The following is a 25494-nucleotide window of genomic DNA, read 5'->3' on the forward strand; positions in this document are numbered from 1 at the left end:
TGATCAGTGCTAAAAATATGCACTGTCACTGTTCTAATGACGCTGGCTGGGAAGGGGTTGACATCAGGGGTGATCAAAGCGTTAACTGTGTGCCTAGCCAGTGTTTTACTATACTGTGTGAGGTGCTTTAACCAAGGGAAGGATGGACCGGCACCCACTGATCAGCTTTCGCTGTGTGTAATCACAGCGGGAGCAAGCCGCTGGCAGGATGACGTATATATACATGATCCTGCACACAGCGGCCACCCTGTAGCAGTAAAAGCAAGCAATTAAATTGCCCAGGTTTGTCACAAGTTTATTTTTCGAGTTAAAAACTTACTTTAGGTCTATCTGCCCTTATGCTGCAAATGACCCAAGAATATTTTTGTTTGTGTGAGTTTGACACGCGTTAGTTTTCATCCAACATTACTGCATTTTTCAGAAGACTTACCAGTGCTACTGTAGAAAGCAAGTCTTGTAGTGGTGTGAAATTCTTGGATTAAAAACTGTGAGAGAGAAATTCTTTCATCTGTTTTTAAAGATTCGTTGCCATTCTTCCAGAAGAGCATGAGGTCATCCTCTGTGTAGGCATCTGAAGAAATAAGAGCATCATTGGAGGAGAGCAGCACAGCTAGGGAACTGACCATGGCATGTTCTCCTGCTTAGTGTGGTCAGTTTTTATTAGAGAGACTCTGAAAGCCAATGTGGGACGTACAACACGTACGATGAGTCTATAAAGGGGAAGTTTGATTCCACTGGCACAACCCTTGGGGCTGCTTTTGCTAATCTCGTGTTACCGCGTGTTAGTAAAAGTTTTTGGTGAGAGACGATTCGTGCTTTTCAGTCTGTTACATCGTGACGAATGTGCTATCTCCATTACGAACGCTACTTTTACCAAAGGTACACTCCCGTCTCATACTTTATTCTGAGCATGCGCAGGTTTCTAAGCATACACACAAACGTGTTTCTCGTCGTAAACCAGCCCGACGAGAAACACGACGAGGAAATTGTGACTGCCGATGAGAAAAAAAGAGAACATGTTCTCTTTTTTTCTCGTCGAGATCCACGAAAGTTTTCGATGAAAAAAATACACCCGACCGTTTTCCTCTGCAAAAAAGCTCTGCCACCAAGTTTCTTGATGGATTTTGTCGAGGAAAACGGTCGTGTGTACGAGGCCTGAGACAGTCAGAAAGTGGACAGCAAATGCTAGGCTTTCTCTTTTGAAATCCATGTCAAGGTGCCCACTGTATATTTTTGTACTAATAAAAAAACAGTTTACAAACCTGTAAAAAAATATCAAAATAAAACTCATTAAGAGTAGTTTCACACTCACAGCGCCTGGGTGTCGGCCAATAGCAGGATGCTTTTAACCTCTATCGGCCAGAAAAAGGGTTAAAAGCACTCGCAAAGCGCTGCTAGAGCGGCGTTTTGCCGGTAGTCCGGCGTCGCTGCCCATTGATTTCAATAGGCAGGTGCGCTTCAGGAGCGGTGTATTCACCACTCCTAAAGCGCTGCACAAAAGCTGCTGGCATGACTTTTTTTGACGCCCTGGCAGCGCCCCAATATGAAAGCACTCAGGCTTTCACATTGGGATTGCAGTTGAGGCTTTTTTCAGGCGCTTTATAGGAGCTATTTTTAGCGCTAAAGAGCCTGAAAAACGCCTCCAGTGTGAAAGGGGTCTAAAAGAATACAGTATAGTTTCATTTTCAGTAGACATCTGTACCATAAGCACTAACTAAATATGGATAGGACTTATACTTACAACTTTCAATTTCCAAGGAGCAGGATTGTGTGTCCAGGGGAAATCGGCTGAAGTCCATGTTACACATAGCTGTTACTGTAACTCTGTTGTGTAAGATTAAAGAAATAAAACCTTGTTACACATTACAAATCATACCAATATCTCTGTAAAAAACAGTGTGCCCCCCCCCCCCAAGCTATACCAGGCCCTTCGGATCTTGCTCCAAAAAATAAATAAAAAATGTGTTGGGTTCCCCCAAAATCCATAACAGACCCTTATCCGAGCATGCAGCCTGGAAGGCCAGGAGAGGGAAGGGTCGAGCAAGCACCCCACTCTCCTAAACCAACCCCAACATGGGGGGGGCACTTTGCTGAGGGGTACCACCCCCCCCCGCCCCCCGGCAAAGCATCTTGTCTTTATGTTGATAAGAACAAGGGCCTCTTCCCAACAACCATTGGGATGGGGGAGGTAGGTTAGGGGAATCTGGAAGATCCTAGCCCTCCTCATGTAAATGAGTATGGGGTACCCACACGGAAACAAAATGCCACCTGTCGCTGTCAGGATGCACTGGCTAATGCCCTTATTTAATATGCTCTTAAAGTCACTGTCGGATCTTAGGATGCAGTACCGCGGCCGCCGCTGGGGGGAGTTTGCGTCGTAAACCAGCGTCGGGTATGCAAATTAGGAGTTACGTCGATCCACGAAGATTTTTCCCGTCGTTACGGCGTCGCAAGTGTTAGATTTCCGTCGCAAAGATAGTGCACCTTTAACATGGTGTAAAAGTACTCCACCATGTTAAAGTATGCCTGTCTTTCCCGCGTCGCTTTTGAATTTTTTTTAAATCTTTTATTTTTCCCGGCGTAAATCTTTTTTCACGTCGCGATTCACAAAACGTCAGCGCGTCGTAATTTCGCACAAAGCACATCGGGAAATTTGCGACGGGAGCATGCGCAGTACGTCCGGCGCGGGAGCGCGCCTAATTTAAATGGTACCCACCCCATTTGAATTGGACCGCCTTGCGCCGGACCTGTTTACGATACACCGCCGCAAATTTCCAGGTAAGTGCTTTGTGGATCGGGCACTAAATCGGAAAAATTGCGGCGGTGTAACGTAAACCGGTTACGTTACGCTGCGCCCGCTGTACGTGAATCTGGCCCTTTGTTCTTAAGATTTTATCCCAATTATTATCCTTTAGCAAGGATCGTAGTTTAGGGAAGTTGGCTCTTTTGAAATTCAGTGTCTTTGTATTCCCCTTATGTTTCTTATTTGTGTGATTTATACTGAAACGTATTGACCTGTGATCGCTATTTCCTAAATTGCCCTGTATTTCCACATCCGTGATCAGGTCTGTATTGTTGGTAATCAGTAGGTCTAGTAAGGCTTTGTTTCTAGTTGGTGCATTTATCATCTGACCCATGAAATTGTCCTGCAACACATTTAGGAACTGAGAAGCCTTAGATGAATGCGCGGTTCCTTCCACCCGATCTATGTCTGGATAATTAACCACTTCAGCCCCGGAACGTTTTACCCCCTTCCTGACTAGAGCAATTTTTACAATTTGGCATTGAGTCGCTTTAACCACTTGCCGACCGCCGCGCGAACATTTCCGTTGGCAGAATGGCACGGACAGGCAAATGGGCGTACAGGTACGTCCCTTAAAATTTGCCGCCGTGTGGGGCACGCGAGCCCCTGCCACGAGCTCCGTGATCGTGCCCGTGGGACTTGATGTCCACCGGTGTCCTGCGATCATGTGTCACAGAGCTGCAGAACGGTGCCTGTGTAAATAAGCATCTCTTCGTTCTGCCTTGTGACAGGACACTGATCATCTGCTCCCTCTCATCGGGAGCAGTGATCAGTGTTGTGTCACTGCCAGCCCATCCCCCAGACAGTTAGAATCACTCCCTAGGACACACTTAATCCCTTCCCCACCCCTACTGGTTAACCCCTTCACTGCCAGTCACATTTACACAGTAATTAGTGCATTTTTATAGCACCGATTGCTGTATAAATATGAATGGTCCCAAAATTGCGCCAAAAGTGTCTGATGTGTCTGCCATAATGTCGCAGTCACAATAAAAATTGTTGATCGCTGCCATTACTGGTAAAAAAAAATATTAACAAAAATACCATAAAACTATCCCCTATTTTGTAGACGCTGTAACTTTTGCACAAACCAATCAATAAACGCTTATTGCGATTTTTTTTACCAAAAATATGTAGAAGAATACGTATCGGCCTAAACTGAGGAATTTTTTTTTTTAGATATTTTTGGGGGATATTTATTATAGCAAAAAGTAAAACATATTGCTTTTTTTTCAAAATTGTCACTCTATTTTTATTTACAGCACAAACAATAAAAACCACAGAGGTGATAAAATACCACCAAAAGAAAGCTCTATTTGTGGAAAACAAAGGACTTTAATTTTGTTTGGGAGCCACGTCGCACGACCGCGCTATTGCCACTTAAAGTGACGCAGTACCGAATCGCAAAAAGTGCTTTGGTCTTTGGGCAGCCAAATGGCCCGAGGCTGAAGTGGTTAACTGGTAATTGCACGGTCATGCAATGCTGTACCCAAACGAAATTTGCGTCAACAAGAAAAGAGCGACAATTTTGAAAAAATAACAATATTTTTAACTTTTTGCTATAATAAATATCCCCAAAAATGTTTGTAAAAAAACTAATTTCTTCATCAGTTTAGGGCAATATATATTCTTCTACATGTTTTTGGTAAAAAAAAAAAAAAATCGCAATAAGCGAATATTGATTGCGCAAAAGTTATAGCGTTTACAAACTATGGGAAAGATTTATGGCATTTTAATGGCATTTTGTTTTTTTCTACTAGTAATGGCGGTGATCTGTGTTTTTTTGCAGTATTGACATTCATACAGTGATCATTGCTATAAAAATGCACTGATTACTGTATAAATGTCACTGGTAGGGAAGGGGTTAACACTAGAGAGAGATCAAGGGGTTAAATGTATGTTCCCCAAGTGTGTTTTAACTGTATGGGGATTGGACTAAGTAGGAGAGGAGACATATCTCTGTTCCTACTTACTAGGAACAAACAACATGTCTCCTCTCCTATGACAGCACAGGGATTTGTGTTTACACACACAAATCCCTGTGCTAGCGCTCATGCACTTAATCGTGTGTGGCCGGCGGTGATCGCGACCGCCGACCATGTGTATCGCGTCCCGCACCACGCCCTCTGGCGGCTCTTAAAGGAAAACCTACGGGGACGGGGTTTCACGCAGGGGAGCCATTCTGCCCCCTTAAATACACATGAGCCGGTCAGGAACTGGTTAAAATCCCCCATCATAATGACACTTCCCATTATTGCCGCTAATCCTAATTGTGATAGGAGGTCCACCTCCGCTTCCTCCCTAAGGTTAGGGGGCCTATAGCATACTCCCAGTATTACTTTCCCCTTAGCTTCATCCCTTTGTAGCTCTACCCACAAGGATTCCACCTCCTCCCTTGCTCCCTTAGTTATGTCATCTCTCTCATTCACTTATACATAATTTTTGATATACAGGCATACCCCTCCCCCTTTTTTACCCTCTCTATCCCTGCGATATAGGGAATACCCTTGAATGGTTGCCAGCCAATCATGAGAGTTGTGGAACCAAGTCTCTGTAATTCGTACAAAATCAAAATCCTCCTCGTACAACAGTAGTAGTTTAAAAGTACCGTATTTATCGGCATATAACACGCACAGATGTATAACACGCACCTTAACTTTAGGAGGGAAGTTTCAGGAAAAAAACTTTCCACAGCCCCCTGCGTATAACACACAGGCATAGTTTACCCTCCATTTTCAGGGCAAAAAAGTGAGTGTTATACGCCAATAAATACAGTAGTTTAAATGATAAATTCAAACCTTTTGTTCTCTAATAAAAAGTGATTGTCATGTCACCACAGGATGTCACTAGAGTGCTGTAAATTCAATGCATAGTGGCAAAATGAGACAGTGGAACATTAACACATTGCAACGTTACCTTAAACTATATAGCACCTTCCCATCAGGCTGTACCCGCAGCATGATGTTGTCTGTGGTCGTGTCGTGAATAAAAGATCTTTTTGAATGGACAAAGAACATGTCTGGTACCCATATCTTTTTCACTAATCTCCCATCAAAGGTCATGCTTTGGTTGTTTGTGCTGGGAAAAGATAATCTCTCATCCTTCCAGTAGTGTCTAAGATACAGAGTCATGGTAAAATCCTGCAAAATGAAAATGAAATCTGAATCTGAAAATACTTCACAACTAACAGTGTATGTACACAGTAGAACCAATGATTAAATGACTAATATTAATGATATTGTAACATACTTTTGATTTCTGATATGGCTATGAATACATTTGAAAAGAACAAATAGATCTGACTGAGAACAATTGATTAGATAAATGTTCTTCTATAATATAGTTAGAATAAAAAATAAATAAAAAAACGCAAATTTAGTTCAAATAACAGAATTAACCATTAAGTCCAACAGGTGAGCATAGGCATCTTTGTGCAAAAGTAAATAAAATAGTTCTGTAGGCATGGACCTATGGAAATAAGATTTTAAAGTGTGTGTCTCCCCAAAACATTGATATTTTCATTTTGGATAGAGTGGAGATAGGTTAAAACCTCTGTCAAGTTTTTACTGCAATCTGGGGCTCTGTCAGAGAGATTTACTGTACCTTCATTCCGTGTTCTACTGATGTTTTGTCAGACAGAAAATAATGGTAATTCTCCCACAAAGGGCCCCCTACTAAATTGTATTTCTCTTGGTATGACTGTTGCAGATTTTCCCTGTCAGCTAGTCGGCATAAATTACTCCAATGGACCCCAACATGACAGTAAAATCTGACAGGGGTTCTAATCCGTCGCCACGCTATCAAAAAAATAGAAAAAAAAAAGGGAAAACATGGCTTGAGAAACATTTTAAGTGTAGCGCTCACCCCTGAAGGAGCCACTGATTAGTTTTGGGACCGGCCTTCTAAGTTACCTTCTTGACTTGGTCTAGGGGTGACTTCTGTGAGTGTAAGTAAAGAGCAAGTGTTCAGACACCACTTCCGTTTTTAAATTTATTCCAAGGCCCAACCTGGCCAACATCAACATGACACATGACAGAGAAGGTTGATGAGCGTAGAGGAACTTTAAGTATCAGGCCTTGGATATTCAGAGAGAGCAAGCCTGCTCTCAGCAATGGTGTAGCTACATTCGTCGCCACCCCAATCAGGGTGGGTAAAGTGCCCCCGGACAGGCAGCTATCTCAGGCCTGGCAGCCAGAGCGTCACTTGCGGATCACTGGGAGGAAACAGACCTCTGCCACAGGCCTGACTCAAGGCCTCTGCCACAGGCTGGACAATTTAGGATTTGTGAAAAACAGTTTGAGCAAATCCTCCCAGTCAGTTTAATCAATGTCACCCACTGACAGCTTAAGCATACCTGTCATACGGTGTGGTGACCGGATCCCCGATGGTTCGTCTGGGCCTCCTGGACAACCTCTAGTTCTAGGTTCTCCCGGGCCAATCCCCCATCGCACAGCTCCCAGCCTAGGATCCTCTCAGCAGAAGGCAGGGACCCAGCAAGTCGCTGGGGCCCCTTTCGATAGTAGGAGGAGGCTCCGCATGGTATACGGCCTCAGCATGGCAGGACACGGTGGCGGGGCCCCTGAATGCGCGTACCCTGAAGGTGGGTACCGCACCTGGAACTCGGGCCCCGCAAGCAGAGCCCGCCAAAAGCGGCTGCCCCAGATATACGCCCCCCAGCCCATCGAGGGAAGACCTCCTCTGATTGGCTGCTAGGAGCAGGTGGGTCTGCCAGAATCCCTCTAGAGCCAACTGCCGCCCAGGGGTGTCAACGTACCCCTGGAGCGCAGACTGACCTACAGGACAAATTCTGGAATTGACAGCAGCCTGAATTTCCATAATTTGTGAATGGGAGTAAAACTAAGCCTCCCATTCCCCACTAACTTTTGTGTAGCGCCCGTACTGAAAGTAGGGGGGCGCTACATAGGAAGTGTCAGTTTGACCAGTGGCAGCCTGTAACAGATAGCGCAAGGGCGCCACCCCTCTAATTCATGCTTCCAGCCCCTAATCTACATGCAGGGCACCGGATGGATGGATTTGTGTGACATTAGCAAACTAATATTCACTAATGTCTTCCTGTTTTTCCTCCCAGCCAATCAGGAAGCAGGACCCAAGATTGCATTGGCTGGGAGTTTAAAGACCTAAATGGCCGGGAGGAGAAGCAGTGTATGCTGGGACACGGAGAAGATGGAGGGGGGAAGCCGGAGCCATGACCAAGATGGAGAAAAGAGACAGAGGGGGAAAGCCGCAGCTGTGACCTGAATGGAGGACCGAGATGAAGTCGGGAAAGCCATAGCCGTGACCTGGATAAAGGAGACAGAGGGGGAAAGCCACAGCCATAACCTAGATGAAGGAGACAGAGGGGGAAGCTGTGAGCTGGGTGGAGGAGAGAGGCGGAGGGGGGGAAGCCGCAGCCGCAACTTGCAGAAACGTGCATATACTATGCAGAAATTTGGGCCCTAGGTGTTTGTGTTGCCACGACACTGTAAGCCCTCACAGTTAGTCTTGGTGGGCGCTGGAAGGCCCTGCTGTGAAATATTAGATCAAGAATTGTAATTACATGCCCCTGTTGAACAGGGGCAGAAAAATTGGGCCTTTGTTGGTGGTGGTGGTGGTGCTGGCGCCACAACACTGTAAGCCCTCATAGTTACTCTTGGTGGGCGCAGAAAAATTAGGCCTTGGGCACTGGTGCTAGTGCCACAACACTGCAACCCCTCAACTGGTGGTGGTGCCCAGAACCAAAAATGTTCTTACAAGCTATCAGCATGATCATTGAGGAGGACAAGGATAGCCACTCAGCATAACAGGATAGTAACTCAGCATCAGCATAGGCAGTCTTTAACCAGTTCCCGACCCCCGCATGTACATATACGTCCACAATATGGCACGTACAGGCACATGGGCGTACACGTACGTCCTCGACTATTAGCGGGTGGGGGGTCCGATCGGGACCCCCCCGCTACATGCGGAGGTCGGGTCCGCTCGGGGAGCGATCCGGGACCACGGCGCGGCTATTTGTTTATAGCCGCTCCGTCGCGATCGCTCCCCGGAGCTGAAGAACGGGGAGAGCCGTATGTAAACACGGCTTCCCCGTCCTTCATTATGGCGGCGCATCGATCGCGTCATTCCCTTTATAGGGAAGACACGATCGATGACGTCATTCCTACAGCCACACCCCCCTACAGTTGTAAACACATACTAGGTGCACCCTAACTCCTACAGCGCCACCTGTGGTTAACTCCCAAACTGCAACTGTCATTTTCACAATAAAGAATGCAATTTAAATGCATTTTTTGCTGTGAAAATGACAATGGTCCCAAAAATGTGTCAAAATTGTCCGAAGTGTCCGCCATAATGTCGCAGTCACGAAAAAAATTGCTGATCGCCCGCATTAGTAGTAAAAAAATAAAAATTAATAAAAATGCAATAAAACTATCCCCTATTTTGTAAACACTATAAATTTTGCGCAAACCAATCGATAAACGCTTATTGCGATTTTTTTTTACTAAAAATAGGTAGAAGAATACATATCGGCCTAAACTGAGGAAAAAAAATGTTTTTATATATGTTTTTGGGGGATATTTATTACAGCAAAAAGTAAAAAATATTGCATTTTTTTCAAAATTGTCGCTCTATTTTTGTTTATAGCGCAAAAACTAAAAACCGCAGATGTGATCAAATACCACCAAAAGAAAGCTCTATTTGTGGGGGGAAAAAGGACGCCAATTTTGTTTGGGAGCCACGTCGCACGACCGCGCAATTGTCTGTTAAAGCGACGCAGTCCCGAACTGTAAAAACACCTTGGGTCTTTAGGCTGCATATTGGTCCGGGGCTTAACTGGTTAAGGGATCTGACTTTTCAAAAAAAAATATTCAGTTACATCAGCATCAGGTGCTTGGTAGCTGGTGGTGATCGAAGCCTGATTAATTTTTATGAAGGTTAGTCGATCGACCGAGTCGGTGGAGAGGCGCACCCTGTGATTGGTTACAAAGCCTCCAGCAGCACTGAATGTGCGTTCCGAAAGAACGCTGGATGCAGGACAGGCCAGTAGCTCAATTGCATACTGTGCAAGCTCTGGCCAGTGATCCATCCTCAAGACCCAGTAAGCCAGAGGATTTTCTGTGGGAAAGGTGTCCAATTCTGATCTTGCCCTGAGGTATTCCCAGACAGTTGTTGATGGTTGCTGGAACCGGTCATACCTTGGTCTGAAGCCTCAGCAACATGTTGTCCAGGACCAGGATTTTGTAACCTCCCAGTCTCTGGGTACGCGTTGCACAGACCTTTCTGCAAGGCCTCCTGAAGATGTTTCATCTTCTGCTCCCTCTGCGCCAGCAAGATAAGGTCTGCAACTTTACCCTTGTAACGTGGATCAAGGAGGGTTGCCAGCCAGTAATGATCCCTCTCCTTGATAGCACGAATACGAGGATTCTTCCGCAGGCTTTGCAGGATCAGGGAGGCCATACAGCGTAGGTTTGCTGAAGCATTCGGTGCGGAGTCCTCTGGGTCACTGAGGACGACAGAATCTGCAGCCACCTCATCCCAGCCATGTACAAGTCCATGGGTTTCTTGGGACTGTAATTGATCCCTTGAAGACTGCTGCTGATGCTGATTGCTAGGCTCCACCTCCATGCTGACACAATCCTCCTCCTCCTCGTCCTCTTCCTGTGTGATAGGCGGGCAAGCAGGAACACTGTCTGGATAAAGGGGGCCTTGAGAGGTAAGGAAGTCTACCTTTTCCTCCCTCTGTTCTGCCTCAAGGGCCCTGTCCATTATTACACGTAGCGTGTGCTCCAACAGGTGGATAAGAGGGACAGTGTCACTGATGCATGCACTGTCACTGCTCACCATCATCGTGGCCTCCTCAAATGGTGACAGGACAGTGTATGCATCCCTGATCATGGCCCACTGGTGTGGGGAAAAAAAGCCAAGCTCCCCTGTCCTGCTGCCATATTGGCACAGATACTCATTGATGGCCCTCTGCTGCGTGTGCAGCCGCTGCAGCATGACCAATATAGAGTTCCACCTGGTGGGCATGTCACAGATTAGGCGGTTCTTGGGCAGGTTGTATTCCTTTTGGAGGTCTGCCAGCCGAGCACTAGCATTATATGACTGTCGGAAATGCACACAGTGTTTCCTGGCCTGCTTCAGGACATGCTGTAGACCCGGGTACCTGCCCAAGAACCGCTGCACCACCAAGTTAAGGACATGAGCAAAACAGGGCACATGAGTCAGTTGTCCCTGTCACAGGGCGGAGAGGAGGTTGGTGCCATTGTCGCAAACCACCATTCCTGGCTTAAGATGGCATGCTGTCAACCACCTCTGAGCCTGCCCCTGCAGAGCTGACAGATTCTCTGCCCCAGTGTGGCTCCTGTCCCCCAAGCACACCAGCTCAAGCACCGCATGGCATCTCTTTGCCTGCGTACCTGCGTAGCCCCTTGAATGCCTATGGAGCACCGCTGGTTCCGAGGACACATCAGCACAGGAAGAGGCCAAAGAGGAAGAAGAAAAGGAGGGGGTGGAGGAGAGAGGTGTGTCACAACCAGTAGTTGCAATTTGGAGGCGTGGTTGCGGAACAACCTCCAACACTACTGTACCTTGTCCTGCATCCTCCCCAGCTGCCAGCAGAGTCACCCAATGCGCCGTGAAAGATAGGTAACATCCCTGTATTTTCCTGCTGGACCATGAGTCAGCGGTAATATGCACCTTACCACTGACCGCATGGACATTGCCTTTCACATGTCCCACGTCGACATATGTCTGGCCAAGCATGTGGTGCCCAAGCGGGTGATGTTTTGGCCACGCGAGATACGCTTGCGACATATGTTGCAAATAGCAGTGGTGCGATCTGATGCACTCGTCTCAAAAAAGGCCCACACCAAAGAACTTTTGGAATAATGCTGAGAGACAGCAGCGCCCTGCACATGCGGAGCTCTGCGTTATGATGCAATCGGTGTGCTGCCCTTAAGCTGGCCCCTGGAGGGCATCCTGTCTCATTGGAGATGCGCCTCCTCCTCCTCCCTCCTATCAGGCACCCACGTGGAGTCAGTGACCTCATCATCCCCTCCCTCCTCATCACTGTAGAAAACCTGGCAGTATGCTGCAGCTGGGGGAACATGACTGCCAGATTGCTGTCCTTCTTGGGCACCCCCTCTCTCTGGGCTCACGTTACTGCCTTCCTCTAGCTGTGTACCATCATTGGAGCCTTCAAAACGCTGCGCATCCTCTTGCAGCATGTACCCAACACTGTGGTCAAACAGTTTGGGGATTCCTCAGGAGGACATGGTGGGGCCAGGGATGGAGTGACTGATGCCATTAAGCAGAGGGACGAGGTCGCGTTGGCAGCTGCTTTGCCAGACAAAGTACCCTGAGCCTGGGTGAGAGAGGATGAGGAGGATGAGGAGGATGAGGACGTCATCCACGCTACCAAGTGGTCCATCAAGTATACTCCATTTTATTTTTTTTATATTTTTACTACTCTTTCTGTAAAATAATACTTTCTAAAGCCCCATACACACGGTCACACTTTTTGCCAACCAACTTCAAAATCTGCAAGTTTTCTAATTTGTCTGACTGTGTGTACGCTCCATCGGACCAACTTTTTCGGGTTTCATCCAACAAAAAGTTGGGTCTGCGAACGGACCAACTTTTTGGCAACAAAAGTCTGATGGTGCCTTGTCTGACCGTGTGTACAGCAAGCCAACCAACTTTTGTACAAAGTGCAAATACGCATGCTCAGAACCAATGTTAAAATCAACCAACAATAGCAGAAGTTAACCAAAGGGTGGTGATAAAGAGCAGAAAAGAGCAGAAAAAACATGTGATGTTGGGTAATTTTTAGAAAAGTTTGCAGAAAAGTCTGAGTGTGTGTATGCTATGGGTGTGACAGGACAAATCAATTAGGAAAAAAATCCAAGGGAAAGTTTGTTGGATGTGTGACCGTGTGTACGAGCCTTAAGACTAGTTTTGAATTTTCCTCTAACTCATTGGTTGATCCATTTCAGGACTCTGATTTGGTTTTTGACTAAATGCAATTGCTTTACCTGAGATAATCCAGTGATTGGTATGCGTTCCTTTCTATACTTCCTCCCTTTCCCATTCCAATAAACATGTACATTTGGGCAATCCAAACTTGTCTGTTTATGGAAAGATCTTCAGGAGAAAGTTCTTTCAGTGATCCCATTGTGCCCATACATCTAACCACCCTCTGATGCCTGTGGGTAGTTAGAAAAATCAATCACCATGAATGTTGGTTAGCATGTTGTGTAAGGTGTAAACTGGACAACTGTTGATTTTTCAGCATCATTTGGTTTTACGTACCATATCTACTTCAGATATACTGTCAAGGCTTTCAACTTGTACATCGACACCAACTGGGATTGCTGCACCTGGAAAAGAATATTTGAGCAAAGATTCTTAGAATAAAATGAATAAAACAATTACGCAAATACATTCAAGTCAAGTGAGAGTGATGTAACGTGTAGGACGCAGGCATACGGACACCGGAAGTGACGCAACAAGGTCCCGAGCTCGCTGCTAGTTTTTATGCAATGCACTTTACATCATTTGAAATGGGAGTACCTTTTTTATCTAAATAAATTGTGAATTTTAAAACGCCAAACCTACTACACCAAGAGGCTCTGTATTCTCTTATTTCTCCATCCATACTCGAGCCCCCGAGTGGCCCCCCATCCCGCATCCACACATTACTGGAAACGCTGGAGAAGGAAGGAATCCCCTCCCCCACTTCGAATGACCTAGCATTCCACCATATCTTTCAATGCTGCTTACCTTACAGCAGTAAGGTAAGAAGGTAGTACACCCATGAGTGTTACTTACACTAAGGGGCCACCTCTCACAGAAGTCATAGTGCCACCTGTTACTGTTACAGAGCACCAGCAACACTACACTCTGCACCCTGGATCCAGAGGAATTGATTTTCCCCTTCTGAGATTCGCCAGCACTTTAGCACCTTTTGCTACACTCACAATGGACTTCATTTCCATTTGTTTCTAATTTTACACGCATTGTTTTTATTCTAATTATTATCAATTTTTGAATTGCACTGTATATCATTGCACCCGTAGCCACTTGTTTGCAGCACAGCAGCACTTTATATATTTATTTATATAATTTTATATAATTTATTCTCTCTGCATTCATAGATCTAGGTTTATATGTTATTTCATGAGGAAGCGCAACACCACTATTTGATATATTTTTTTTTTTTTGTGATTCTAGTAGCATGGTTTCTCCCTCCAGGGTAATTAGGCCTTAATGTAAATTATTTTATGCTTTTAATTTCCATTAAAACAAATAACCTGAACAAGTATTTGTGACAGAAGCTACAGTTAAGGCTGATGTTTAATCATAGGCAATATTCGGTGCCTCAGCACAATTGATTTTTTTTTTGTTTTTGATGGGATGACATAGGGAAAGGAAGGCACAAACAGCAGTAACATATCCTGGTTAAAGCCCTCTGGGTTGAACAAAAAAAACCTCATAATGTGTACCAGGCATAAGCCTAGGTTTACATTAGTGCTGCTGCATAATCATTATTTTTTGTGTGTTTTTGTAGCGCATTTTTACACGTTTTTTTTTACATTTTCATGCTTCATGTGTTTTTTTTGTAGGAGACTGGATTTTAAACACAAAACCGTTCTGTGCAGAATCACGTATACATGATACATGATACATGTGTGATTCTGCACTTCCGGGAAGGGGGTGCACACACGCTCCACTTCTGCTGTAATTTAATCACAGCAGAAGCCGATCAGCGGGTGCCTGCCAATGGATGACCGCTGGTACCCACTGGACGGAGCTCTGAGTATGTAAACAATGCAGAGCTCCGTCCTGTCAGCAGGGATGTGCTGGATTGTATTCCCTGCAAAGCAGGGAATACAATCCAGCACATCCCTTAGTAAAAGCACCTGAAAGTGCACCAACTAGAAACAAGGCTTTACTAGATCTACTGATTACCAACAATACAGACCTGATCACGGATGTGGAAATATGGGGCAATTTAGGAAACAGCGATCACAGGTCATTTGGCTTCAGTATAAATCACACAAATAGGGAACACAAGGGGAACACAAAGACACTGAATTTCAAAAGCGCCAACTTCCCTAAACTACGAACCTTGCTAGAAGATATAAATGGGGATAAAATCTTAGAAACAAAGAACACGGAGGAGAGATGTGTTTGTTTTAGGAGCAGATTAAATAAGGGCAATAAGTTGGGAAATAAATTTAAAAGAGCAAACAAGACACTGAATATTTCAAGCATTTCTTTCTTGTAATTTTGATGATTATGGCTTACAGCTAGTGAAAACCCACAAGTCAGTATCTCAGAAGATTTGAATATTACATAAGACCAATAAAAAAAAGGATTTTTAATACAGAAATGTTGGCTTACTGAAAATTATGTCCATGTACGGTATAGGATGCCCTCAATACTTGGTCGGGGCTCGTTTTGCATGAATTACTGCATCAATGCTGCGTGACATGGAAGCGATCAGCCTGTGGCACTGCTGTTGTGTTATGGAAGCCCAGGTTGCTTTTATAGCGGCCTTCAGCTTTTCTGCATTGTTGGGTTGGGTCTCATCTTCCTCTTGACAATACCCAACAGATTTTCTATAGGGTTTAGGTCAGGTGAGTTTGCTGGCTTTGGATTTCATAAAACACATTGGACCAACACCAGCAGATGACATGGCTCCCCAAATCATCACAGACTGTGGAAAATTTTCTCATCACTCACATTGCTTTAAATCTATACCAAACCCAAAAATAAACTAATAAGAAGTTTGGGGGGCAGGGGCCAATTACTAGCCAATTACATTATTGTTGTTTTTTTTTATTTTTTTTATCACCAGCTGACAACTGAATGGACCTGCCAGGCTGACGGGAAGTAGTAACACTGCTGCTAAATCTTTCCTTTCCCACAGATGGTACCACAAAAAAACAGTGGCATGCAGAGTGTGTACATTACACTTACAATATTTTATTCCCAGCTTGCAGATTGCTGTTAGAATGTTCAATAAATTAGGAACAATGTTAAAAAAATTATCTGCAATATCTGGCACTAGTTAGCACAGACAGGTTTAGTTCCATGCAGCTGTCAGCATAAAAGGGGTTTAAGGTTAAAGAAACATGGAGGCTGCCATTATTACTTCTTGAAATTCTAACCACCTCACTGTCAATCTGAGCTTCCTGATTCAATATCATAGTCATTGATGCCGCATGTTGTGTAAGGCCTTCCTTGCTCTGCCTACTTTTTGCAGACCAGAGACTCTGAAACCACTAGCAAAGTAGCTAGGCAACTTTTTGGTTGGTGCCAGCACTGCCAGGGCTTACTAATATTTTTCAAAATAGCAATTATAGAAGAAGGTTAGCAGAGGCAGATCTCAAAAGTCTATAAGCGCAGGTTTTTATTATATAAAAAGGTGCCAGAACTGCAAATTTTCCACAGCTAACTGCTGTCTATCCATTTACTTTGCAATAAAGGGCCAGATTCTCGTAGAATGGAGTAAAACTCTGGCGGTGTAACGTATTTCGTTTACGTTACTCGGCCGTAAGTTTTACGGGAAAGTGCTTGATTCACAAAGCACTTGCCTGTAAAGTTGCGGTGGCGTAGCGTAAATTCTCCGGCGCAAGGCCGCCTAATTCAAATGATCCAGGTAGGGATTGTGGATCATTTAAATTAGGCGCGTTCCCGCGCCGATTGTACTGTGCATGCGCCGTCCCTAAAATTTCCCGACGTGCATTGCGCTAAATGACGTCGCAAGGACGTCATTGGTTTCAACGTTAACGTAAATGGCGTCCAGCGCCATTCACGGACGACTTACGCAAACGACGTACATTTTTAAATTTCGACGCGGAAACGACGGCCATACTTAACATTGGTTGCCCCTCATATAGCAGGGGCAACTTTACGCGCCGCAAATGCTACGGAAACGTCGTAAATTCACTGCGTCGACCGCGCGTACGCTCAGGAATCTCGCGTAAATAGCTAATTTGCATAGACGACGGGGAAAACAACGTCGGCGACACCTAGCGGCGGGAAAAAATATTGCATCTAAGATCTGACAGCGTAAGAGCCTTACGCCTGTCAGATCTAAGGGATATCTATGCGTAACTGATTCTAAGAATCAGTCGCATAGATACGCCGGGCCAGATTAGGACTTACGACGGCGCACTAAACTCTCAGGATTAACAAAAGCATTTCTCCAGCTGTTTCTCAGTGTAAAAGAAGTGCACACTGAGCGTACTTGGGGGGAACCATTTTAGCACTGAATTGCTGGCCTGAGTAGCAATCAGGATTGTTTTTCAGAAATTCGGGATGGCTAAATGGGGGTAAATCTGCAAACTTTCACCCTTTAATCCCCATCTTTTTCATGAACCAAGAATTGCTCTTTTCTGATTATGGCCTCTGGTGGCCTGGACTTTATGCAAATCAAGTACTGTTTGAAAGCACTGCAAGGGTCTGATAGTCCCCTGATGTCGACATAAAGAGGACCTATTATCTACACACTATGCTATCACATAGAAGCTCATCAGCCCCCTTGTGATTATGAAAAGTGAAATAAAATTTAATAAAAGTAATACAAATAAAAAATATGAATAAAATAGATGCCATATAACCAATTAAATCATCCATTCCAATGCACATAAACATGCATACCCTATATACAGCCATTTGACATGTACATAAATGACAATTGCATAATGCATGTTTGGTATTCCTGAACACCTTGGAGTGAGAGGAATAATTGTAGAGTAATTACATATGGTTAAATCTAAACTCATTAGCTACAGTATATATATATATATATATATATATATATATATATATATATATATATATATATATATATATATATATATATATATATATATATATATATATATATATACCAGTTACGCAAATATCATGCAGCATAAAAATTTGTAACTGTCATCATTTTATTCTATAGGTTCTCTTCAGAAAATATATTATGTGGGTTTTATGTAATTTACAGGCCTAAAATGCAAATTTTTAACATGTGTGTTGGAGAAATAAAAGGGAACATTTTTTGCAGATTTATTTCCAGGGGAATTGTATTGCTAAGGGCTCATTTACACTTACTTCAACACTCATTAAAAGACCTACTGCTTCAACATGATTTTATGATGTGGTCCTTCGATGAAGCTTTGGTGATGTTTCAGTGAAGCATTAGTGATACTTCAGTGATGCTCTTTTGAAGCTTTGTTGAAGCTTGGCAGATGCCCTGTGTGTGTGAGTGTGGATATTTCATACCTGCAATTTCTTCAAAACAAAGCAAAGCTAAAGCTGAATTAAAGCCTCTCAAAAGCTGCAGGTGCTTCAAATGAGCTTTGCCATAGACATCTATGGAGACTTTGAAGATGCTTTAACCACTTGCCTACAGGGCACTTGCACCCCCTTCCTGCCCAATCCATTCAGCTTTCATCGCTGTCGCACTTTGAATGACAATTGCGCGGTCATGCAACACTGTACCCAAATGACATTTTTATTTTTTCCCCACAAATAGAGCTTTCTTTTGGTAGTATTTGATCACCTCTGCGGTTTTTATTTCTTGCGCTATAAACAAAAGAAGAGGGACAAGTTTGAAAAAAAACACAATATTTTTTACTTTTTGCTGTAATAAATATCCATTTTTTTTAAACAATTTTTTTTCTCAGTTTAGGCTGATGCGTATTCCTCTACATATTTATTTTAAAAAAAATCACTAGGGGGGCGATCAAGGGGTTAATGTTTTACCTAAGGGAGTAATTCTTACTGTGGGGGAGGGGACAGACTTGGGAAGGTGACCGATGGTTGTCCCTATGTACAAGGGATACACCATCGGTCTCCTGTCCCTGACAGGACATAGATCTGTGTGTTTACACACACAGATCCACGGTCCTGCTCAGTTACTGGGCAATCGCAGGTGCCCGGCGGCCATCGCGGCTGCCGGGCACGCGCTTCGGGTCCCCAGTGACGCGGCGGGCGCGTGCACCCCCTAGTGGCTTAAGAAGGCGCAACGTCATATGAGGTACACCCAGAGAGTCTGCCTTTATTTTGAGTGGGTGTACTGAGAAGTTGCAAATGTTTATTGTTTTTCAAATAATCTATGTAAAATTGTTGATTAGATACTGTATCAGTGATTTTGAAATAGTATCTTATTTTTTTCTATATGATTACAGTTTAAGACTGCCGTATTTTTATTGTCTTTATTGCGTATTAGCTGCATAGTTATTTAGATATATTGGGCCAGATCCACAAAAACCTGACGTAACTTAAAAAATCCAATTTAAGTTACACTGCCTTAAAGTTTCTACCTAAGTGCCTGATCCACAAAGCACTTATCTAGAAATTTCAGGCTGTGTAACTAAAATTCCGCCGGCGCAAGGCGTTCCTATTCAAATGGGGCGAGTCCCATTTAAATGAGGCGCGCTCCCGCGCCGGCCGTACTGCGCATGCGCGCCGGCCGTACTGCGCATGCGCGAAGTTACGTTACGCCGAGTTTTGAGGATCGCGACGGCTTAAAGTTGCGTCGGGGATAAAAAAAATGACAGCGGCATGCATTCCTGAGGGAGAACTCCATGCCCATTTTCAAAGAAAAAACCGGCATGGGTTCCCCCCCAGGAGCATACCAGGCCCTTAGGTCTGGCATGGGTTGTAAGGAGACCCCCCCACGCCGAAAAATTGACGTAGGGGGTCCCCCTACAATCCATACCAGACCCGTATCCAAAGCACGCTACCCGGCCGGCCAGGAAGGGAGTGGGGACGAGCGAGCGCCCCCCCCCCCTCCAGAGCCGTGCCAGGCCGCGTGCCCTCAACATGGGGGGGTTGGGTGCTCTGGGGCAGGGGGGCGCACTGCGGGCCCCCCCACCCCAGAGCACCCTGTCCCCATGTTGATGAGGACAGGACCTCTTCCCGACAACCCTTGCCATTGGTTGTCGGGGTCTGCGGGCGGAGGCTTATCGGAATCTGGGAGTCCCCTTTAATAAGGGGGCCCCCAGATACCGGCCCCCCACCCTAAGTGAATGGATATGGGGTACATCGTACCCCTATCCATTCACCTGGAGGCAAAAAGTAAAATGTAGTAAACACACAACACAAGGCTTTTTAAAATAGTTTATTATTCTGCTCCGGAGGCCCCCCCTGTCTTCGTTATTAGCTCAATTACCAGGGGGGGCTTCTTCTTCCACTCTCCGGGGGTCTTCTCCGCTCTCCGGGGGTCTTCTCCGCTCTCCGGGGGTCTTCTCCGCTCTCCGGGGGGGCTTCTCCGGACTCCGGGGGGCTTCTTCCATCTTCTCCCCTCTTCCGCTCTTGACTCGGCGAACCCCGGTTCTTCTGCAGCTCTCCGGTGCCTTCTTCTTCAGCGCTGGCTGCCTGCTATGTTTGTGTGTTAGCTCGATTTCAAACAGGCAGCCGGCGCGGTCTTCTGTGGCGTCATCTTCTCTTCTGGTCTTCTGTTCTTCCGATGTTGCCTCGTCGCCTGTTGTCGCTGTAATGATGGAAGCGCGCCTTGCATCACATTTATATAGGCATCACCGTCCCATCATGCTCCGGTAGGTACCCACGTGGTGGGTGCACGTGGGTAGGCACCCACCACGTGGGTACCTGCCGGAGCATGATGGGATGGTGATGCCTATATAAATGTGATGCAAGGCGCGCTTCCATCATTACAGCGACAACAGGCGACGAGGCAACATCGGAAGAACAGAAGACCAGAAGAGAAGATGAAGCCACAGAAGACCGCGCCGGCTGCCTGTTTGAAATCGAGCTAACACACAAACATAGCAGGCAGCCAGCGCTGAAGAAGAAGGCACCGGAGAGCTGCAGAAGAACCGGGGTTCGCCGAGTCAAGAGCGGAAGAGGGGAGAAGATGGAAGAAGCCCCCCGGAGTCCGGAGAAGCCCCCCCGGAGAGCGGAGAAGACCCCCGGAGAGCGGAGAAGACCCCCGGAGAGTGGAAGAAGAAGCCCCCCCTGGTAATTGAGCTAATAACGAAGACAGGGGGGGCCTCCGGAGCAGAATAATAAACTATTTTAAAAAGCCTTGTGTTGTGTGTTTACTACATTTTACTTTTTGCCTCCAGGTGAATGGATAGGGGTACGATGTACCCCATATCCATTCACTTAGGGTGGGGGGCCGGTATCTGGGGGCCCCCTTATTAAAGGGGACTCCCAGATTCCGATAAGCCTCCGCCCGCATACCCCGACAACCAATGGCAAGGGTTGTCGGGAAGAGGTCCTGTCCTCATCAACATGGGGACAGGGTGCTCTGGGGTGGGGGGGCCCGCAGTGCGCCCCCCTGCCCCAGAGCACCCAACCCCCCCATGTTGAGGGCACGCGGCCTGGCACGGCTCAGGAGGGGGGGGGGGGCGCTCGCTCGTCCCCACTCCCTTCCTGGCCGGCCGGGTAGCGTGCTTTGGATACGGGTCTGGTATGGATTGTAGGGGGACCCCCTACGTCAATTTTTCGGCGTGGGGGGGTCTCCTTACAACCCATAACAGACCTAAGGGCCTGGTATGCTCCTGGGGGGGAACCCATGCCGGTTTTGTTTTTTACAAATTGACGTGGAGTTCTCCCTCGGGAAAGCAGACCAAATGCCGTCGCTGGAATGGGCCTTTACAAGGTGTTACTAACTTTACACTTTGTAAAACGAGCCCTAATTTTACACTTGCAAAATAACACTTACGGCGCAAAAAGGAAGCTAGAAAGCTTTGTGGATCGCCTTAAGTGCTAATTTGCATACTAGCAACGGCATTTCGACTCGAAATGCCCCCAGCGGCGGATGCGGTACTGCATCCTAAAATTAGGCAGTGTAATTCAATTACACATGCCGGATCTTCTGTGTAACTTTGGAAAAAGCCTTTTGAGGATCGTTTCCAAAGTTACACACAGACTGAACAGCAGTTAAGTCGGAGTATCTCTTTTGAGGATAACCCCCATTGTATTTACAAGATGTGTTTCTTATGAAGATGCAAGTTCTTGTTCTATTGATGTGCATGGATTACACAGCTCTCTACATCTTGCTTGCCCAAAAAACCCCAGCCTGGAATTATTTTACCATCTGGCTGCTGAGAAAGGAAGATGAATTACAATTTCTAATCCCAAATGTTACAAGAAAAGAATATATTTATTAAGTTGTTATATTTGGAATGCCTTTGAGGCAGTGAGGTGCAGGAGACTGCAAATATAAACTATTGTAGCTGGATTCAGAAAGATTTACGCCGGCGTATCAGTAGATACGCCAACGTAACTCTGAATCTGCGCCGTCGTAAGTTTAAGTGTATTCTCAAACTGAGATACACTTAAACCTAGCTAAGATACGACAGCCTGTGCCGTCATATCTTAGGGTGCAATATTTAGGCTGGCTGCTAGGTGGCGCTTCCGTTGAGTTCGGCGTAGAATATGTAAATCCCTAGATACGCCGATTCATGAACGTACGTGCGCCCGTCGCAGTAAAGATACGCCGTTTACGTTAGGCGTTTTCCAGCGTAAAGTTATTCCATCAAATAGCTGGCCTAGTCAATGTTAAGTATGGCCATTGTTCCCTGCGTCGAAATTTGAAAATTTTACGTCGTTTACGTAAGTCGTCCGTGAATAGGGCTGGACGTAATTTACAATCACGTCGAAACCAATACGTCCTTGCGGTGTACTTTGGAGCAATGCACACTGGGATATGTACACGGACGGCGCATGCGCCATTCGTAAAAAAAACGTCAATCACATCGGGTCACGAGTAATTTACATAAAACACGCCCCCCCATCCTCATTTGAATTAGGCGCACTTACGCCGGCCACATTTACGGTACGCCGCCGTAAGTTAGGAGGCAAGTACTTTGTGAATACAGTACTTGCCTCTCTGACTTAAGGCGGCGTAGCGTAAATACGATACGCTACGCCGCCTTAAAGATGCGGCGCCCTACTTGAATCTGGCCATTGGTGTATATGGTCCCTTTATGCCTCGTTTCCACTGAGAAGGACGGTTCGGGTTGGTACAGTTTGGACCGTCAGGGGCCATACAAGGTTTAGAAAAAATGCCTAGCGTGTCCACCAATCAGTGGAATGTATTGTAGCTCCGCCCTAACCGAACCGTTCCATTTTCTATGGCCCCACATCTGAAGCAGGACCCAGAATGGTGCGGTACGGTTCGGTTTTATGGCACGCTTTCATAATGGAAACACCCAAAAGAGCGTACCGAACAGTACCGAACCGATCCGCTCAGTGGAAGCGAGGCATTAGTTACTCAGTGCAGCTTCTTCACATAGCAGACAGGGGCTCCTACAGTTCATTATCAGTGTATTGATAATTTAAGCACATAGAGAGTCTGCAGGAGCTTTATATGTATGTATGTATGTATGTATGTATGTATGTATGTATCTATATTCTTATCTTGTTATCTATAAAAAAAATTGTGTATATCTATCTATCTATCTATCTATCTATCTATCTATCTATCTATCTATCTATATATATATATATATATATATATATATATATATATATATATATGTATATATATCAAAAACATAGATACAATCTCCAATATGCAAAATGTATATTAGAGATTGTATCCTTGTTTTTTTTATATCTTAATTGGTGGATGATTGAAAGCTCACTATTAAAACAATCTCCACATGTTGGACTTGGACATAGAAGGAGTGACTCAGTGGCTCACCTTAAAGAGGAAGTAAACCCACCAAAACAAAAACAAAAAAAAATACACCCTGCAAGAAAAAGGTAAAATGAGCAAGTATGCATGGCATACTAGCTCATTATGAATTACTTACCTGAGATCAAAGCCCCTGCCGCGGCCCTCGTTCCTCTCCTCCACCGCCGCCATCTCACTTCCTTGTATCGCGGCTCCGGTGATGTAACTGGCCAGAGCCGCCATGATGTCACTCCCACGCATGCGCCGTCAGGGACGGAACGGTCCCATTCAAAAACGGCACGCGCACTGCGTCTATGCCGTTGTCTGCGGCGCGCATGCGCCATAGACATCGGTGCCGTCTTTCTTGCAAATATCTTTCTTGCAAATATCTCCTTAAAGCGGAGTTCCAACCACAATTAGCATTTTTTTTAAATGTATGTCCTTTCATCCTGCGTTTTTATAATATAAATCTGGTCACTTACTATTTTACAATCCGCCGCGGATCCACATAGATATTCAAAAAAGATAGTTTATAAAACTATATCTACACCATTGTCATTTTGCTTGTGGGCATTGTGAAGCCTACAGGCATTTACTTCCTGGAAGTCTTGAATGGGGAGTGATAATTGGACAGTGCACTGCATCCTGGGAAATGATGACACACATTTCCCAGGAGCATTAGAGGGAGATGATGTCAGAATCCTAGGTGCTTTCAAAGGCAGATTTCGTGGGACCGCATAGCAACAGGCATTTCCAGATGAGTAAAAAAAAAATTTTTTTTTTCTTTTTTAGTCGTAAGCTACAGTTTAAAGCAAAATAGTTTTTTTGATGGAACCTCCACTTTAACCGTGTAGGTTAAGGAGATATTTCTTGCACCTACAGGTAAGCCTTAATCTAGGCTTACCTGTAGGTCTAAGGCCCCATACACACGATAGAATCCATCCGCAGATAAATCCCAGCAAATGGGTTTCTGCGGATAGATTCTATGGTGTGTACACGCCAGCGGATCTCTTTCCGCGGAGAAATCTCCTCTGGAATGGATTCCAGCAGATCGAATATTTGTTGTGCTGCACAACATATCCATCTGCTGGAATCCATTCCAACGGATGGATCCGCTCGTCTGTACAGACTTACCGGATCCATCCGTCCAAAGGGATTCCCCGCACGCGTCGTAATGATTTGACGCATGCGTGGAATTCCTTATATGACAGCGTCGCGCCCGTCGCCGCGTCATAATCGCGGCGACGGCGCGACACGTCATCGCCAGAGGATTTCCGCGCGGATTTCAATGGGATGGTGTGTACACTCCATCCCATCGAAATCAGCGGATATCTTTGAGAGGATTTATCCGTGGAAACGGTCCGCTGGACCGTATTCGCGGATAAATTCTCCCGTGTGTATGGGGCCTTAGTCATGGGTCTTCAAACTACGGCCCTCCAGGTGTTCAGGAACTACAATTCCCATCATGCCTAGTCATGTCTGTGAATGTCGGAGTTTTGCAATGCCTCATGGGATTTGTAGTTCCGCAACAGCTGGAGGGCTGCAGTTTGAGGATCCCTGGTCTAAGTGGTCTGTAAAAAAATTGGAATATCATTAAAAAAAAAAAGATAATTTATTTCAGTAATTCAATTCAAAAAGTGAAACTCATATATTATATACAGTTGTGCTCATAAGTTGACATACCCTGACAGAATTTATGATTTCTTCTTGGCCATTTTTCAGAGAATACAAATGATAACATAAAAACTTTTCTTTCACTCATGGTTAGTGTTTGGCTGAAGCCATTTACTATCAATCAACTGTTTTTACGCTTTTTAAATTATATTCAAAACAGAAAATACCCAATTGGCCCTGACCAAAAATGTACACACCCCAGTTCTTAATACCGTGTATTGCCCCCTTTAACATCAATAACAGCTTGAAGTCTTTTGTGGTATTTGTGGATGAGGCTCTTTATCTTCTCAGATGGTAAAGCTGCCCATTCCTCTTGGCAAAAAGCCTCCAGTTCCTATAAATTCTTGGACTGCCTTGATGA

The 25494-nt window shown here is 45.2% G+C and overlaps 1 protein-coding gene across 1 annotated transcript in view; it reads right to left on the minus strand.

The window, feature by feature from the left end:
- LOC120937110 (gamma-aminobutyric acid receptor subunit rho-1-like) overlaps positions 1-25494 on the minus strand; it is a 104359-nt gene that overhangs the window by 6982 nt on the left and 71883 nt on the right. The window contains exons 4-7 of the mRNA XM_040350090.1: positions 13118-13185; positions 5720-5943; positions 1742-1824; positions 431-571 (exon numbers count right to left, since the gene is read on the minus strand). Of these exons, the coding sequence (XP_040206024.1) occupies positions 431-571; positions 1742-1824; positions 5720-5943; positions 13118-13185 (516 nt within the window). The remainder of the gene's footprint in view (positions 1-430; positions 572-1741; positions 1825-5719; positions 5944-13117; positions 13186-25494) is intronic.

This window comes from Rana temporaria, chromosome 4 (assembly GCF_905171775.1).
Source record: "Rana temporaria chromosome 4, aRanTem1.1, whole genome shotgun sequence".
Taxonomy (NCBI): Eukaryota; Metazoa; Chordata; class Amphibia; order Anura; family Ranidae; genus Rana; species Rana temporaria.